This window comes from Lagenorhynchus albirostris, chromosome 17 (genome assembly GCF_949774975.1).
Source record: "Lagenorhynchus albirostris chromosome 17, mLagAlb1.1, whole genome shotgun sequence".
NCBI classification, from domain to species: Eukaryota; Metazoa; Chordata; class Mammalia; order Artiodactyla; family Delphinidae; genus Lagenorhynchus; species Lagenorhynchus albirostris.
This window is the reverse complement of record NC_083111.1, coordinates 74,089,356-74,108,667: the sequence shown is the minus strand read 5'-3', so window position 1 is coordinate 74,108,667 and position 19,312 is coordinate 74,089,356. Positions and strand designations below refer to the sequence as shown.

Genomic DNA, 19,312 nt, shown 5'->3' with positions numbered 1-19,312 from the left:
TTTGTCAATGCAGGAGGAAATGCAGAATAACGTGGAGGTGGTCCACACCTGCCGCCAGCACATCGTGAACGACATGAACCCCGGCAACCTGCACCTGTTCATCAACGTCTACAACAGGTACCAGGATGCCGCTGGGCCACACGATGGCCACTTGTCAGGCTCCTTTTGTAGTTCCGGAACGAACATGGGGCAAGAGAGGAGGGATTATAAAATTAATATAAGATGCAGCCCCTGAGCAAATAGATGAACAGAACAAGGGTGCCCAGTAAGGGCCCCTGGGAAGTCAGGTGCCTCCTGGAGTTTTGAGTGCTTTGCAAGGAGCAAACTGAACTTCTACTCCAGACCACCAGGGGCACACGCACGAGTGGGAACAGTCACATCGCAAAGGGTTTGCGTCCACGCCTGTGCCAACGCTGACCCTAAGGAAGGGCCGGATGTGGGGAGAGCTGAGAGGGAGGCAGCAAAGCCCTGGGGGAGGACGGGAAGAATCCAGGGAGGCTGCTGGGAGGCAAAGGAGTCACTCCAAGGATAAGGACACACGAGCATGGTCTTTGGCGAGGGCGCAGCCCTCTTAAGGATACCTGAGTGCTGGTCTGGGGCTCAGCTAGGGGAGGGGACAGCTCGGGGCCCCTGGGAGCAGCCAGGGGTTCTGGAATCTCCAGGGAACTCAGCCTGCAGCTCCCACAGAGGGGGCAGGAATAAGCCTCCTGGGCTCTGTGTCTCTCACATGTTAATAACTTGGCTTCACGAAGGGCATTCGTGTCCCTTTCCTCTTACCCTCCACCCAGCCTCTCAGTGCAGGGGTGACTGGTAATGGCCCCAGCGTGTAACCAAAGACACGGAGGCTGAGTGCTCATTTATTCAGCAAGCGCTAAGTGAGGACTGGAGAGGGCAGGCTTTCAGCTGGGTAGTGGGCACCCAGAGGAGACGAGCAACAACCCCTCGCTGCCCCACATGCTGCAGGGACGAACTGGTGCCTCTGAAAAACCCTATGACGAGGGTGCTCTCACCGTCATTTCCTGCTGAGGAAGTGAAGGCACAGAGAGGTTCGGCATCCTGCCCAAGGTCACACCGCTAGGAAGCAGAGGAGCGTGATTTGAATGCAGCCGGGCTGGCTCCGGGCTGTGAGCCGGGAAAGGGTGTCTCATGGTGGGAGCTGCCAGGCAGGGAGAGGCTGGTGTCCGTCTGCAGGGGAGAGTAATGGAGCCACACTGGGTAAAGTGGGAGACCATGGGAGGGTTTAAAACGAGGGAGTGAAAGGATCAGGTCTGAGTTCTAAAGAGTTGGTTTGGTTACTATGTAGAGGACTCAGAGTTGGGAGCGAGAGTGAGAGTGAGGCTAAGAGAAGAACCTGGACACCATTTGGGAGGTAGAGGCTCCTACGAGGGGGGACGGGAAGCAGGGACCTTCTGTAGAGGAGGGTGCGATTTGTACATAAAAGGAAAAAAGCACCTGGGGGACAATGAGGTGGGATCCATGAGTCCCGCTGTCTCTGAAGCCACCTCTATGGACCCAGAGAGGCTGGGGTGGGACCTGACACAGCTTGGGGTGTAGGTGGGTGTTTGCCAGAGCGGCCAGTGCAGGAGCTCCTGGGATTGGCTCGGTGGGAGGGGCTTCCTCCAGGGGAGGGTCTGCTGATGTACAGGTATGTTTGTTTGTTGTTTGTCCATAGCCGGCGGGACCTGGAGATTGAGCGGCCGATGCCCGGAACCCACACGGTCACCCTGCAGTGAGTTGCCCTTCTCTCCTGCACCATCTCTTTAGCTGTGCTTACCGTTGCCAGCAGCACCTCAGTTCTGAGTTTGGCAGGACTGCCCCCCTTGTGCTAGGACAGCCCAGTCAGCGAGAACTGCGTGGATCCTGCCCAGGGCTTGAGCACAGCCCAGCCTCACTCGTCTTCCCCTTGTGCAGGAATTTGGTTTGTAGGGTGTCCCTGAGAGCTGTGGGGGGAGCCTTGGACCTCCAACAAGGAATGCTAATAACCACAGCTGGACAGAATTTATGAAGCACCTACTCTATGCCCAATGCTGTGTGAGGCTTTGCTTCACAGAGCCTGGAGATGAATAAGACATAGGACCCACCCTGAAGTGCTCTATAGAGCTAGAAGGAAAAGACAGTTGTGGGTGCAGCCACCTGGATTCCAATAGTAACAACTATGTCTTTTTATAGTTCCTTAAGTGAACCATATTATTTGACACCTGAACTTCGCACATGCCATTTTCTCTGTCAGGCATGTCGTTTTCATCTCTGTTTTTGATTGCTGGCAAAGTCCTACTCATCCTTCCTCGCGGAGAGGGTGCTTGAAAATAAAACATCAGGGCATAGAAATTCTCTGGCTGAAATTCATACTAAGGTGTAAATGACTACTAACCCGTTTTTTCCTAAGAATAAAGCAGAGGATAGAGAATGAAGGTAGTAAAAAGAGCCAAAGATACTGGGGAAAACAAAGTCAATTTTTTTTTTTTTTTTTTTTTTTAGAATTCTGGCCCCAGCCTGGCAGGGCTGGGAGCATGAGAATCTCTCAGTGAACCTTGTGTTAACTCCCCCTTGTCTCCCTGCCCCCAGGTGTCCTGCTTTGTTGGTGGTTGGGGACAGTTCTCCTGCTGTGGACGCTGTGGTATGTAGAAATCAACCACTGGTTTCTGTGCTTAACTCAACGGTCCAATTTTAGTTACCTTGGTATGAAGTCTCCCTGCCCACCCTCTTCCCCTCCTCTGCTCCCATCAGGGCAAGTGACATCTTCTAGATGCCATATTGGCCTTTGGTCAGAGGGTCCAGCCACCAGCCTCCTTCCCTGGTGACTGCCAGCCCTAGTTGCTTGGCAGTGGGGCCTCTGTCTCCTCTCCCAGGCCCCCTCACCTGCCGATCTGCCTCCCATTGGCTTGTTTATACGGGCGTGTTTCCGCTTGGCTTCCTGGCCAGGAGACTGTCTGCGTGTTTGGGAATCAGGTGGAGCTTTCAGACCTGGTTGGAGCCTGATCCATCTGGTGGGGCAGACAGGCATCTGGGGGGCGGGGCTTAGGAAAGGTTTTCTGGCTCATTTCACCCCTTAATTCCCACCTGTGATGTGGTGGAGGCAAAACAGGACTCCATCTTCCCAACGCCCCCATAGCCGAGGACACGGGAGACTTGGGGGCTAGTGGGCAGAGTCCTCGAGTAGTGACATGCCTTGTGCAGTAGGCTAGAGCAGGGTCAGCAAATGTTCATTTAGTAGAGACCTGGGGAATCCAAGTGAACCATGAATTACTTGCAATCTAGTCCACTGGACATAATCATAAGATGCATCGATAAGGATATATTCTTTACATTAAGGGAGGTGATAATTCTACCATAGGCATTTTGAACATCACACGTTCCGGGTGGGTATTTTGCCCACTTCTAGATGCACTTTTAAGAGGGTCATTGACAAACTGAAGAAAGAAACCATCCTGGTGGATATGATTTCATTTGAAGAATGGTTGTTGGGACTGGGGTTGTTGAACCTAAAGAATTACTGGCAGCAGCTGGTGAAACAAGCCCGTTCGTTTAGTAGCTGTTTCTGGAGCACCTTCTGCATTTTAGCTAATCTTCACAACGGCCCTTTGAAAAAGATATTATCCCCATTTTATTGATGAGGAAACTGAGGCTCAAAGAAGTTAGGTAACTTGTCCAAGGTCACATAGCTAGTGATGGTAGGGCTGGAATTTAAAGCCACATCTGTTGAATCCCAAAGCCTACATTCTTTCTTCCATGACAGTGGGAATACTGGAGCTCCTGGTGATGGTGGCAGGGTGGCAGGGAGAGGGGAAACATTTATGACTTTGGCTCCAGGTAGACAATTTGCAAATTTCTTCTCCCTCTTCTTGTCTAGGTGGAGTGCAACTCGAAACTGGACCCAACGAAGACCACTCTTCTCAAGGTACAGGGAAAATGATGGAGGGTTACATTTGTTCTCTCAGAAATCCCTAAGTTTCCTGCACACTTGAGTTGTGCCTGATTATGGCAAAGCTGGTGGTCAGAAATCACAGAAATGGTGAATTAATGTGTCTGTTCACAAACATCTATTGGGTGCTGGCTGGTAACCCAAGGCTGCAAAGATGAGGGGATCCCTCTCTGGCACCCCAGGAGTTTACGGGCTGCCGGCCGTGGTGCTCTGAAGAGGGATGGATAGGAATTGTGTGGGTGGGGCCTGATTCTAGACAGACTGTCCCCACTGCACCACCCTGCCCTGCTGAATGGGCCCCTGGAGTTCTGTCGCTGCATTCCCGTTGGGCTGAAGGCTGCCCCAAGTTAGCTGACCTTGAGGCTAACCCTTGGGATTTAGTCTTGAGACTCTGGGCTATAGGCTGGCCACAGCCCCACTCAGTCTCACCGAGACCTTCCAGTCCTATTTCCCCATCCTCACCTCGCTGCCCAAGTGCTCCAGAACCCTGGGCTTTGGATAAGTATTCACACATGCCTGGAATGGCTTTAAGCAGTGATGATGGCTTTGGGTTTGGTGATTTACTAGCAACTCTGGAAATTATAGCATTTACCAAGGGTGGCCAACCAGGAGCCCCGTCAGGCCTGAAGCCTTGAATCCTGCAGTTTCCTTCTGAGGGGTCTTTAAAGAGATTGTGTGTCCAGGGCCTCGTGCAGTGAATGCTTTCCGGTCAGACAGACCCTGGCCAGAACTTTGCAAGTTCCTCAAGTTCTCTCTGGCCCAGTTTCTGCCTCTAAAGTGGGACAGTCGTCCCTTCCAGGGTTTTGGGGGAGCAGAGAAATCATCTACGGGGCCTAGCACAGCGCCCGGCCTGTTGTAAGCTGCAAGTAATGGTTAACGCCGAGACGGACGGTAACCAAAGCAGGCGCGCCAGGTGAGGTGGGTGTTTCCCCACCTGTAACATGTCCAGGCCCCCCTCAGCAAGGCAGGCCCGGGGCAGGGCAGCAGGCAGAGTGGGTGCCCGTTTGGAGCTGGTCCACAGAGCCGGCATCCCCTCCACGTGAGGCCTTTGGCACTAACCAGCTTTCTTTCTCCCAGATGGCGGATTGTGGCGGCCTCCCACAGATCTCCCAGGTGAGTTACACCTGTCCCCGCTCCCCAGGTGGAGGACATGTGCCTCTGGGACCCGTTACCCCCCTTTCCCTCACTGCCTGCTGGCCGCCCACCTTGCTGCTACATCTGATGACACATTTGGACCTGCTACCGTTTATAAAAGGTGCTTGCATGTCAGGACTTGCTTGGTCGTCCCCCAGAAGCCCCTGTGGAGTAGCTGATGCTGGCGTTCACAGAGGTGAAGGGGTTTGCCAAGTGGACGCAGCTTGGCAGTCGTGCATCAGAATCTAGGTGTGTCTGACCCCAAAGACCACAGGCTTCCAGTGGAGCCACAGGCTCCTGGAGCCCAGGGGCAAAGCAGGGAGCGCAGAGAGGAGCTGGACCAAAGGGTGTGTTTCTGTGTTCGTGTGTGTGTGTTTCTGTGTGTGTGTCTGTGTGTGTGCGTGCACATGTGTATATGTGTGTATGTGAGGGTGTATATGTATACATGTATGCATATGTGTGTATGCACGTATAAACATATCGATCATTGTACTGTGTTTGCTGCACAATAACTGTCCCCTCCAAGTCTCCACCCATAAATACCACCCCCCAACCTAACAAGTGAATGAATTTTTCATCTCTTCTTATAATTTTCTATCAGTACAGTTTTGCACTCTATCTTACTATGAAATATTTTGTGCATTTTGGGTTGTCTTTTCCACCAAACTGTGCCCTGACCTTCTTTCTCCCTCCAGTCCTGAAAGGGACTTCAGAGCTTCGGTAATCCAGCGATTTCTCAATTGGATGTGTGCCTTTTTCTAGCTCTAGGTGCCCCCCCAGTCTGACAAGTCCCGCTGAGCTCCCTGGGAGCCTCCCTTGCAGAGTGAGCGGCACAAGTGGCCTCGGGTGGCTCTCTTAACTTCTGTTTCCAGTGTCTCTCTCTGCTCCCACTGGCAAAGAACAAAATATTTTCAACTTTTTATCTGCTGTTGTGTTTTGCCCAGTTGATAGCTGGAGTAGCCAGAGAAGGATGGGATGTCTCAGTTTCTAGAGGGAACAGATGGCTTTCCAGTAGAGCCCTGCTTAGATGTAAACAGGATTAATACCTGCACACTAGTGACTAGTTCATCCACCCAGCCCGCTTGGCACTGCCACTGAGACAGTGCAGCATAAGTTGGCTGCAGAGAAGGGGCGCCATTTTTCTTTCCACCTATACTTCCTTCCTCCCTTTATTCCTTTCTCTACTTGAAATGAGAGAAATCTAACTCTATCCTTAGTGAAAACACGTTTTATATGTCATGGCAGGAGCTGAGCTAGCCCAGGCTCCCAGGAGAGCAGCCCAATGAGGACCAGTAACTGTGTAATCCCTCCTCCTCCTGCCCTTGCAAGTTGGGTGTGTTTTTACAAAGGGCGTTCCCATCCTTCATTCCATTCAATCCTTGCAACAGTCTTTAGAGGAAGGAAGAGCATGCATTCTATCACAGTCACAGAAGGGAAACTGAGGCTAACAGATGGGAAAGATTGCCCTCGGTCACCCAGGGGAGCCGAGTTTGGGCCCAGATATTCTCCTTTCCGAGCCTGTCCTCTTGTTTCTGTCCGCCATGTTGAACACAGATGTCCCTGCAACTCTCGTCCCCGTCTTACAATCATCACGTGATCCCCAGAGGCCAACTGCAGCACAGGCTCTTCTTTAAATGTCATTTGGCTCTTTGAGAACAGTGGCAGGAGCTGGTGGAGGTGGGCAGGGACACTCCCTCCCCGATGACTGCTCACCAGTGAAATGAGAGGGTGTGAGAATAGACCCAGGACATTGCATTTAAGAGTTGGAATTAGGGCTTCCCTGGTGGCGCAGTGGTTGAGAGTCCACCTGCCGATGCAGGGGACACCGGTTCGTGCCCCGGTCCGGGAAGATCCCACATGCCGCGGAGCGGCTGGGCCCGTGAGCCATAGCTGCTGAGACTGTGCGTCCGGAGCCTGTGCTCCACAACGGGAGAGGCCACAACAGTGAGAGGCCCGTGTACCACAAAAAAAAAAAAAAAAAAAAGAGTTGGAATTAATTAGCCTGCGAATATGGCCTTCACCTCCCGTTTAGGTTAAATTTTTGAGTGTAATTGGTAGAACTGGGTGTGTTCTCAGCATTCCCAACTCATTTTACTTAAAGTAGCCCAGTCGATTGATTTGTCTGTCCACCTATCCATCTATCCATCCATCCATTCATCCATTCATCTATTCTTCCTTCTTTGACCATCTTTTTCTTTCCTTCCATCCATACAGCCTCTCTTTTCATTAATCTATCCATCATCCTTCCTTCCTTTTTCCCTTCCTTCCTTCCTTCTTTCCATCGATCTTTTTTCGTTTTTATCTATCCATTTATCCACCATCCTTTCATCCAGCCAGCCAGCCAGCCAGCCTGCTACTGAGGCTGAGAGTAAACTGTTATGGGGTTTGGAAAGCCCTGGGTTAATATACAAGACCACTGATTAATCATAAGACCTTGGACGGATTATTTATCTCTCCAAGTCTGCTCAGCTGTGAAACATATATGAAGATGGTACTAACCTCATAAGGCTGTTGTCGGGAAGATGAGATAATGCTGCAAAGCCCTTAGCACAGTGAGTGGCTATTACATTCTAGACCCTGAGTTGGACACATCACTTTATCCAATGATGTCTTCTTTAGAGAAGCCCTCAGGAGTAGGTGTGGCACTCTGCCCATATTTTAGAGGTGAGAAAACTGGCTCAGACAGGTCATGTAACTTCTGGTCAAAGCTAATTTTGGTCTCCATAATTATCCCATAGTCTTTCCTTTCCTTTCGTGTTTTGTCCTATCCACCCGAGGTGGCCTTCTGTCTTGGGCCAAGCTCTTTAACGAAGGTGACCACAGGCACGGCTGCATGATCTGGACCTCCGGTGACTGACAGCACTTCCCCTCTTTTCTCTTGCAGCCGGCCAAGCTTGCCGAGGCCTTCAAGTACTTCGTGCAGGGCATGGGATACAGTGAGTATGGCCTTTCCTGGCAGGCGGTGGGTTGAAGGGCAGGTGTGGGAACTGGACCCAGGTTGGGATGAGTACAGTATTCTGTATCACCTTGGCCAGCTTCAGCCTTTTTGCAAACTGGGCAGGTCAGGGAAGAAGTATTTAGGTGTGTGGAGGATGGGCCGCAGGGCAGGGGTTCCAGTATCTCCTCATACCACAGTGCCTCATTCTCCCTCCATTGTTGAACAGAAGCTGTTTCACACCAGGGAATGTGTTAAGGTTTAGGTGAGGATTATCCCTTGAGCACCAAGAAGACAACAAACAATGAGACCATGAAAATCTTTTAAATTTTGGTTACACACTTTCTAAGAGACTTGCAGTGATGATGGCGATGCTGGTAAAATGGCAACGATGATGATGATGGTGGTGGTGGTGGTGGTGGTGATGAAAGATTAATAAATCCTTTCTTTTTTTCTTCTTTAATCATCACAGTAATCCTAGGAGATACTCTTATCCTCATTTACAAATGACGAAACTGAGGCTTTGAGAGATTAAGTAAGGAGCAGAGTGGGGATCTGCGAAAGTTCTTTGAAAACTGTAAAGCTCTGAACAAGTGGGTGATAAAGCCACTTACATTCAAGACAGCGCATGTCTTTGCTAAATCATTAGACTTGGGAATTGAAGGATGAATAGAAGCACAATTAAAGAACTTGGAGCTTCTCGCGTTATGATTATCGTTTATTTACAGACATTTATTCACAGACACATTTTCAGAAATGCGGTCCCATGACCAGGACAGACAACCCCAAGTGTAAGCACTGCTGGGCAGCAGCCACCGTTGGCATATGTTGGTGTGTCGGCCACGGTTCCGGCCCCGGTGTGGTTCTTTGGGTTCTTCGTCTGCTGCCTGGAATTATAATTCATGTGCCCACCTTCACAAGGAAGTCTGAGCGTCTCATCACTTCCCCCCCCTTTTTTTTTTGCTGAGGCTTAAACCGTTTGCTCATTTTAAATAGTAATGTTATGTTTGGTCAACTGACTGCAATGCAGTCTAAGGTTGGCCTCAGCCGTCCTTAGTTTCTGGAGTGGCTGAGAGTGGACGAGCCTGATTTACAGGCTTCGGACAGGATCCCTGTCCCAACGTGCCCTCTTCCAACAGAAAACATCTGCTCGTGGGTCTCCTGCCTTTCCAGCCTCTCTCCCTCCGAGGAAATGTGCAGGCAAAGGCAGTAACTGGAGAAGGCCTTCATTTACCTTGCAGCCATGAATTGCAACTCGTTTGTCTTGGACCTGCCCTGGGTTTAGATTTCTGCTTTGAAAGTGCATTCTGGGGAGAAAGGAAGTGAAAGGCAGGCCTTGTTTTCCCCCCCACATAAGCTTCTATTTCCAGAAAGCTGAAGCATCCTGCAGGTCGTAGGGAAAGACAGCAGAGCGAGCTGGAGGCATCAACTAAAGACAGAGTAGTCATTCATTTACTGAGTGTCTGCTCACAGCAGTGGGCAGAATGATGAGCCCCCAGCACCCATGACACCATGCTAGGGTCACCAGAGCCCCGCAAGGTCAGTAAGCCCCCAGATCTGGGGTCAAGAAACAGGGGCTCAGAGAGAATATGTGAGCAACAGATATAGGACTGATCCCAATTTTTCTCCAGGTTCAGCAACTAGCTCTGTAAGAAGAGGATTCGGTACAGCAAGAATGAATTCTGTCTGTGGGTGTCTGCCACAGAAAGCCAACACCTGTGCCCACTGAGTGAACAGTGTAGCCCTTACATGCCTCTGTATTTATCAGCTGCCTCAGTGTGTGATATCCATTATTCAGTATGGCCTTGGCAATGACGCTTCAGTCGGGTGGTGTAGTAGTTTCCCAGGGCTGCCATAACAAATCCCCACAAACTGGGTGGCCTGGAACAACAGAAATTTATTCTCTCACGGTGCTACAGTTCTAGAGGCTAGAAGTCCAAAATCAAGATGTGGGCAGGGTCATGCTCCCTCCAGAGATTCTAAGAAGAATCCTTCCTTGCCTTGTCCCAGCTTCTGGTGGTTGCCAGCAGTCCTTGGCTTTTAGCTGCATCACTCTGACCTCTGCCCGGTCTTCACATGGCTTCTCCCCGTGTGCACCTGTGTCTCCTCCTCTTAAGAGGAAACCAGCCATGGCATCAGAGTTCACCCCAACCCAGGGTGACCTCATCGTATCTAAATAGATCTGAAAAGACCTTATTTCCAAAGAAGGTTACAGTCTGAGGTGCCGGTGGACGTGAGTTTGGGGGGATGCCATTCCACCCAGTACAGGCGGGGCGATTTTTTGTCTTCATTCCACCTTGTAAGCCACCTGCTGTGTTCAAGGGCATTTTAAATCCTTTGGAAGGGACAGTGCCGTTGATAGCACCTGGGAGCTCGCAGGTTTCCTGGAGGGAGAGACGACAGCTGACCACTCTGTGTGGCCTTGGTTTCCAGTCTGTGGCGTGCGGGGATTAGCCTGGCCAACCTTGAACGTCCTCCCCGCTCTGGTCATTGTTGGCCTTACAGGGTGGTGGGCACACACCCCGGCGCTGCTACCAGGGCGTCAGTGGTAGTATTCCCATTTTATAGGGGGGGCCGGGGGCTCAGAGAGGGACACTCCCAAAGCCCCAGAGCTGGGATTCAAGTAGCAGGTAGCAGACAGAGCTGGGATTCAGACCAGCTGTGGGTTCACGCCGCTGTGGGATCGCAGCCAGTCCTTACTCCACCTGGGTCTTGCGCTCCACCTCTGTGGGCAGAGACAGAAACGATGCGGAGCCCAGCAGCCGGATGGCTGCGAGGATGGACAGGAGCAAAGGTGCCCAGGCGGGGGGGGCGCACAGCAGGCAGCATCCCCGGTGTGCAGGTGCTTCCAGCGCTGGCCCATCCCCTCACGGGTCTCTCTCCTCTCTCGCAGTGCCCTCCGCCAGCATGACGCGCCTGATGAGGTCCCGCACAGCCTCAGGCTCCAGCGTCACGTCCCTGGAGGGCGCCCGCAGCCGCTCCCACACCAGCGAGGGCGCCCGGCTGGACATCGTCCCCAACTCCGGCGGCCCCGGGAGCAGCGCAGGGCCCAACTCCACGGAGGTGTCCTGCTAGGTGGCCTTGGGGACGGCCGCCCCTGGACTCTGGGATCAATCGCTGTAGCTGCCCCTCCTCCGGCCCCTCCCCGCCCCTGCCTGCCAACCACATGTAGCTCGGTATTAATCCAAAGCTTATTTTGTACGAGTGAGCTCTGGTGAGGACAAAGTGAGATTGGGTTTGTGGAGGGCTCCCCTTCCGGCGAGGGCGGGGTGGAGTGGACCAAAGGGAAAGAAGCATCTCAGTGTCCTGTTTCCACTAGCGAGCGGCCTAGAGGCCACTGTCTTACCCTCCCTCAGAGACACCAAACTGCCAAAAACAAGAAACACAGAGCAAACACTTGATCAATCCAAGGCTAGGCTGACCTGAGCATCCTGGCGCGAAGGGACGTTTTGTTGGAAGCCCAGCCCACCTACTTCCTGTTTCCTTTCCAACTAAAGAAAAAACAGACCCAGTTTCTGGAAACCAAACCCCTTCTGATTTGGAGAGGGGGAGAGGGGGGAATGGTGGCGAGCTCTTTTAGCAAAGCCAAACAGGAAGCGGGGAAAGAGGTGGAATTTATGCAGCGGCTCCGAAGTGTTTGGAAGAGCAAATCTCTGTCGTGAACTTGAAGAAGTAGATTTTTAACGTCTGCGCATATATACACTTTTCAGTGCCGATGCCAGAAGCCTGTTTTTCTGGCATTTTTTTAATGGACAACAGAAGCAGGTAACAAAATCTCCCAGTTTTTCAAAGAGACGGTCTTGGCAAACGTTTGGTATCGGGGGTTTGAGGCTTTGATTCTGCTGCCTGCCTCTTCCTCCACGTCACCTACTTCCTACCCCAAACACATGGACGAGTGATCATTTCATTCATGGGGAAGATCGTGTAGATTTGTAGCTGCTGCCTTGAAATGGAGGGCCGTGCCTGGCTGCGCTGCGTCTCCAGGCAGCGGCCGGGGGAGGGGGGCAGGGGCATTGAGGTGGGCTGGTATTTTTGGTTATTAGATGTAAAGGATTCCTCGTGGTTGTGATGGAGTCCAGTGCAGTTGTGATTTCAGTTGATCCCATCTGGTTCCCAGGAACCATGTGTGATTGAGTTAAATCTAGCTTCCAATCTTGGACAACCTGGGTTGAATCTGAACTTGACTGCCAAACATTTCTGACCTGGTGACCTTCCGGGATCTTCAGATAGAACTGTTCGCTCTTGTAGGGGGTGGGGATTCCCTTGGGGAGTGGTGGCCCAGAAGATGCAAGGATTCTGGAATGTGTATTCCATGGGATTTCCTTCCCTCTCCCGCCTTCCTGCCCCTCTACCCTCTCGCTGAACCGGGTGGCATCACTGACATTTCTGGGCAACGTCAGCGTAGCTGTCAAGTTCCTGTACTACTTACTGCCTTTTGATTTTTACTTTGGCTAACCGTGGATCTTATAGGAAGTTTGATCAGAGTGAAGGGAACATTGTGAGTCAGCCGCCGGGGCCTAGTGGTTACTGGGAGGAATAGTCAAGCCTTCTAGGTAGCTTGGGGGGAATAATGACTCAGTTTACCTGCGACCTACCCCCTGGGAGGCAGAAATGGCTGAATCAGAACAAGAAACTGTTGTGTACAAGTCTTTCCAGAGGAGTTTCTTAATGAGATATTTGTATTTATTTCCAGACCAATAAATTTGTAACTTTGCAGTGGCTTGTGTCCTTTTCCTCCGCCTGAGAGGTCGTGCATTGGGATGGGTCTTTCTTACCTGGGGCTTCCTACCACGTGCCCCTCACCTTTGGAATTCTTTGCTTTACAGCATCCCTGTCCAGTAAAAATATAATACGAACCACAGATGTAACTTCAAATTTTCAAGTAGCCACATTAAAAAAGGTAGACACAAGTGAAATTAACTTTAATAATTTAACCCAACATATCCAAAATATTATCACTTCAACATAGGATCAATGTAATTATTAAGGTATCATGATTCTTTCCTTCCTACTAAGAAATCCAGGGTGTGTTTTACATCACAGCACATCTCAATTCGGACCAGCCCTGTTTCAAGCGCTCAATAGCTGAATAATACAGTGACAAGGGGATCAAGCTTTTCAACCTGTAATTAGAAGGAAACATCTTTTTCACATTTTATTTTTATTATAGAAAAGCGTGTGGAAAGACCACCCAGTGACAATCCCTGCAATGCTTCTGGCCCTTGTATTTTAAAAAAAAATGTAGACACAACAGGTTTCAGTACCACCTCCCATTTCTATTTAAAATTAGTTTAAAATTTTCAAAACAGTTGCAAAGATAGTACAGAGAGTTTCCATATACCCCACCTCCAGTTTCCCCTATTATTGTTATCATCTCATGATACTACAGTGCATTGGTCACAGCTGAGAAATCAACATTGATAGATTACTATTAACTAAGCTCCCTACTTTCTTGGGATTTCACTAGTTTTTCCCTGTTGTCCTTTTTCTGTCCCAGGATCCCGTCCAGATACCAGGTTACATTTCGTCATCATGCCTGCTTTGCTTCCTCTGGCCTGTAAGAGATTCTCAGACTATCCTTGCTTTTGATGACCTTGACGGTTTTGAGAAGCCCTGGTGGGGCATTTTGTAGAATGGCCTTCAATTGAGGTTTGCGTATATGGTTTTCTCATGGTCCAGCTGGGGTTCTGAGTTTTTGGAATGAAGACCCTGGAGGCTCAGTGCCATTCTCATCACCTCGTGCTGTCAGCATGATGGGCCAACGTGATTGAACACGGATGAGGTTGACTTTGATCGCCTGGCTGAGGTCGTGTTTGCCAGGTGTCTCAACTGTTATGTTACTTTTTCTGCTTTTCCATACTTGTTCTTTTTGTTGTTGGTGGTGGTGTTTTTTTTGCGGTATGCGGGCTTCTCACTGCTGTGGCCTCTCCCGCCGCGGAGCATAGGCTCCGGATGCGCAGGCTCAGCGGCCCCGTGGCATGTGGAATCCTCCCGGACCGGGGCACGAACCCACGTCCCCTGCATCGGCAGGCGGACTCCCAACCAGTGCGCCACCAGGGAAGCCCCATACTTGTTCTTTGGAAGCAAGTCCCTAAATGCAGCCCACACTTAACACCCCCCTCCTTTTTAAACAACTATCTTACTGTTTATTATATTGGTTTTTTTCTTCGCGTACCTTGAAGAGCTTCTTAGCATAATTAGCTATAAACACTGTTGCAGCCTGCATCATCATACAGCAAGTGCCTGGGCAGGGAAGGATGAGGTGACCGTGTATGGTGTGCCCGTCAGGAAGGGTTTTAACGCACGAAATACAGCACATAACAGTGCAAAAGAAACCACTGATGGTGAAGTGCAATTCTCCAAATGTTCCCATTGTGTGACGTTTCTTTATTAACAAGTTAAATAGTGATGTGGAGGCAGGTCTCAATATAATTTCAAGGTAGTGATGAGCATCATAGCAGTTCGAGAAAACTGCCACAACTGTGGTAAGAAAAATACATGTGATTTCAGCTGGTGACATTAGGGTTTGTGGCCCACAATGCCACACTGCAATTAGAGATTAGTAAAAACAAAGATTCATGTCCCCCCTATCCAAGCACACGACCCCTGAATTTAATCCAGGGATCCCTGGTCCAAGGACCCGAGGTTAAGGAGCCCTGCTGTAGATGCAGGAGGAGAAGCCTGTAGGCTCATCCTTATTCTACATTCACAATAAGGGCCTTTTCCGTGACGGATCCTGTGTGAGAGTCAGGAGCAAAGGAAAGGCAGGCATAGAAGAGCCAGCAGGGAATCACATGGCAGTGGGTGCACGTGTGGCACAGAGACCGCCTGGACCTGCCACGATCAGCTCCTTGGAGCCCAGGCTTCCATCGAGAGAAATGAACCGTTGCAGGTGTTTGCATGTATCAGATGCTATTTAGAGATGGTTTGCCCAGAGGCTGTTTTGCCAGCTGGGGATCTATTTCTGTTTTCCTAGCTGCTTATTTTGGTTTCGATCCCCAGACCCTTGGGTGTCAGCAGCAGCTGGGAGACAAGTGTGCACCAAGACCAACCACGTGCAGGCTCTATAGGGGCAACAGAGGCCCATCTGCCACCTTCCTCATTCCGCTTCTCAGACACCACCTCACTATCGGTCACTGGATGGGTCCCTAGGTATAGCCTAAATCCATCTTGGGCTTCTCAGGCTGCATGCAAACCCTTCAACTGTGTTCCACATGGAATCCAAGGGCAGAGGGGAAGCTTGGCCTTATGGGTTTGGAGATGGGGTTAGGGAGGGGGCCTAGTGAGCAGATGAGCCTCCTTCTTCCTAAGGACAGATTTCCCTGCATCTCTAAAGCATAAAACGATGGGATCCTTGACCTTCTGGTTCTTGGACCTGGAACTAAACGGGTCTTTGTGTCTTTCAAGGGTAAGAATTGAATGGGACCAGCTTGATTCAAGTGTCCAGCCGCTGTCCAATCAACTATGAGCATAAGAGCATCTCGAGATAACTGCCACCATTGTGATAATATATGTGATTTCAACTGGTGACGTTAGGGTTTGTGGCCCACCTTTAGGTCGGAGGAGACGCCGCTACATTGCAATCAGAGGTTAGTTCACACTACTCCCATCCCCTCCCTCACATACACACGGCAGGATTCCGAGTAGCTGATGTAGCTGTAGCCGGTGAATTGCTATGTGCTTTGCCATTAAACCCACTGACAGCCAAACTCACTGTTGCAGGAAAGGCCCTTCCTCATTCCTGCTCCGAGAAATTTCCTGAACACCCCGCCCTCCCCAGGAAGCACTGACCATATGACCTCGTGACAAGGGCACCCTGCAGAGAATGCATCACTAATAATAGTAATATGTAGCGTTTATTATAGTTTCTTTTCCCTTTTTATCTTTATCTGCTTCACAGATAAGAAAGCCAAGGCTCACAGAGACGAAATGGCTTGTGCAACCATTTCTAAAATGGATTACGTCCCTCTTGTCTGGTAAACAGTTGGCTGAGAACGTGACTAATGCAGCCACCTACTGACGTCTTGGGACTGTAGAACATTGGTTAGTTCCTGGGACTAAGAAACTGGAGGACCTTGCGGCTTTTACTGCCCTTGGGGACATCTGTCCCTCCATTAAGTAGTCCACCCAGGCGGTGACCAGCCTTTACCGTATCTTTCATCCGGTTCTTAATTCTTCTGTCTCCTCCTTCGCTGGAAGGCTGACATTTTTCTCATGGCCATCAATAAGCCAGGTTTAGCAGCTTCCTTTTCCTCTTTATGGGATGGACTAAGAAACCCACTTTCGCTAGTGGTGTGTGAAAAACAAGATTTAGCATGGAGATCTAGAAACATTCTTTACAGCATATAATATACGAAACCATACCTGGGTTTGGTGCCAGCCTTTTCATCTCCTTAGAAATCATTTTTGCTCAGTTCTACATTGGAAAGAACCCAGGTTCAGCTGGAACTGGGACCTCTGAATATACAGGATGCTTCTGCATCTTCATTTCATCGGTGGAGGGTGAGAGATAACGGTGGCTTCTCTGCTATATGCTTTTTAACCTTCATAATAAAATGCTCTGGCCATTTTCCCTGAATCCCATTTTCCCAAACCTTCATCCACCTGATATCATCTGAAATCTTTCCCAGAGTCCACACAGGCACCTTAATTGGAGGCATCCATTGGACTCCACGATCTGAATTCCAATTTTGAAAAAAGTATGTTTCAGGATAGAAGTGTACTTGGAAATGATTCATGGGGCAATTATTTTTGTACTGGAATGGATTCTCCCCTAGACTTTATTATAATAACATAACGTGTTTTGGGTTGATGAGGGGGATTTAGCTGGAAGGTATCAAGTGCAACATTCCCTTCATTTACTCAGCCATCTGCACACCTGTTCAAAGAGCTGAGCGTGTGCTACGCACAGCACTGGGTTTGGGAGACACAGAAAAGTACGGCACCCTTCCTGCCTTCAAGAAGCCGGGGGCTTAATCAAATTACAGCATAAAATGAAAACATAAAAAGTTAAGGGATCGAGAAGCATAGGATGGAAATATTAAAGCATTCAACTGAATATCGGTGACACGTTTCCTTTACCTTGGTGATAGGACTGAAAATATGCAGACACAAACACTGACTTCAATTCTTACCATCGCCTTGCGGGTTCTTCCCAGTTCATAAGGAAACCGACTCAGCTAAATAATAGATGCGTTTGTTAAGTGCTTGCCACGTACCAAGCGCTATTCTAAAGCTTGTCGTGCATTTTGGTTATCACATCATCACCCCCACAAGGAAGGTACTGTCCTATTTTGCATTTCACAGCTGAGGACGCTGAAGCACAGATCGGTTAAGTGAGGAATTCCAGTAAAGAATAAAAGATAGAAAGGTCCACCGGCCTCCCGAAGTCAGAACTGGTCCCATTGCGTCCTGCAACCCTCCTTATACTTCATTTCACTCCCCTTGGTTCCCAAGGCAGCTGGCAATGGATCTCTATCCACCCATCCCTCCATCCATCCAACCCCTGCTACCCAGTCCCTGACACGTACAAGGCTCAGAGGATGCAGTCATGGTCTCTGACCTCCAGGTACCCACAGGGCGGTTGGGGATATAAAAAGGCATGGAATAAATGAGTAAGTGAATGAATGCCAAATGTTCCTTTTATATTTACATGAGATGTCTTCCGGCCTGGACACATTTGTACTCCTGGTGTTTTCTACATGCCAGAATTCATATTTCTCAGTGCATTTCCAAACTTTTAGCTATTTTTATGGTCATGTATAAAATATCTGGGACCTAATTTCCACCATCTGCACATTTATTGAACGTGTTCAATGTTCCATCATTGCCTCATAATAACTGAATATACAAGAAAATTCACCCAATCCAGTAAGTCACTTTGCTGATGATATATTGCTTTAAGGCGAAAAGCTATAAACAGGGAATGTGAGCAATGAAAACCCTTCACATTAAATAAACACGTTCCGTGCTACCCAAATCATGAGAAAAATGAGGACTTGTAAAACATGACAGATTGCCCAAGTGCTACTTTTCCTCTATTGGGAAATTCCAGGACATTTCTTCATATGTATTTTGTAGTCACCAAAATGGCAGTAGGAATACTTAAATATTAAGTCATAGTCTGAAAACAGATACACACACACACACACACACACACACATATATATATTTACACATACATACAACACGTATGTGTATGTGCAGAAATACACAGCTGGCCATTCTGACCATTCATGATTCCCAGCTGTGCAGGGTTATCATTGCGGTTACTTTGGATCAAGGTAAGTCTTTAAAAATCAGTGACCTAATTCAGTATAATAGTCACAGGCTACATTACCTCCCCACGATCTCTAGGTATACACAGTACTTACAATGTCAGTGAGAGTCTGGACAATCATATCACTTGAATCTACCTTTTTTGATCACTCTCTGAATCACTTTCAAAGTTAAAATTGCAGCTATTGTCAGTAAAGCACGTCTTGTGCCTTTTGATTCGGACGTCAGACTAACCTTGGTTTGCAATCCTGGTCTGTAATTCATTAGCTGGTAAGACATTGAGCAAATAACTTAACCTCTAATAGCCGCAGCTATCTTATTTCTAAAATGGGTAAATGATAATAATGCCATATCTCATAGGTTTGCTCTGAGGATTAAATAAGACACTGCAGTAAAGCACCCAGTATAAGGCCTGGTAAGTGCTCAACAGATGCTAATGATAAGGTTTAGCAAGCATCGGTGGTTCAGTAAATTCAGGTTTCCTCTCTCCCCTACACACCTACACACACACACGAGATGTTCACTCCAAGCACCTACATGAATTTCTTCCCCAAAAGTTGACAAATCTTTAGCATACCTTTCCCTTCCCCCAGAACATGGGGTCACAAAGGACTAGAGTGGCAAGCTTCCTGCTCTATTTGAGCCCCCGCCAACGTGACACTCCGATAGGGCTCATTCAGGCTCTCCCCGGAGGCCTCCCCAAGAGCAAGGAAGAGTAGAATAAGCTGGGATTTGGGTCGCTACTTTGGGGGGCAGATTTCCCAGCCTCTTTGAGTCCCAGACTTTCCATTTATAAAACGGGCAAGAGATGCTTCCTCAAAATCGCTGTGATGATTAGTACTATAATTCAAAACTTAAGAGCGCTTGGTACCAAGTAAGCACTCTAAATAAAGGGACAGCTTTTCGTTATGATTATTACTCGTAACTTCTACTGACTCAGGGCACATCATGGCTGGGCCCATAGCTCCTTCCCCATGACTTCAAAACACGGGGCTGAGACGTTCCCTCTGGGGCCTGCATAGGACAGATCCATTTCTCAAACC

General features: G+C 49.2%; 1 protein-coding gene across 1 annotated transcript in view; it reads left to right on the top strand.

Annotated features, from left to right (window-relative positions):
• The window catches only part of NDRG1 (N-myc downstream regulated 1), a 55,006-nt gene extending 42,299 nt beyond the window's left edge, over window positions 1–12,707 (top strand). Inside the window, exons 10-16 of the mRNA XM_060128148.1 lie at window positions 14–117; window positions 1,673–1,729; window positions 2,566–2,617; window positions 3,851–3,898; window positions 5,000–5,035; window positions 7,941–7,992; window positions 10,885–12,707. Of these exons, the coding sequence (XP_059984131.1) occupies window positions 14–117; window positions 1,673–1,729; window positions 2,566–2,617; window positions 3,851–3,898; window positions 5,000–5,035; window positions 7,941–7,992; window positions 10,885–11,066 (531 nt within the window). The 3' untranslated portion in view covers window positions 11,067–12,707. The remainder of the gene's footprint in view (window positions 1–13; window positions 118–1,672; window positions 1,730–2,565; window positions 2,618–3,850; window positions 3,899–4,999; window positions 5,036–7,940; window positions 7,993–10,884) is intronic.
• Window positions 12,708–19,312: the final 6,605 nt, after the last annotated feature.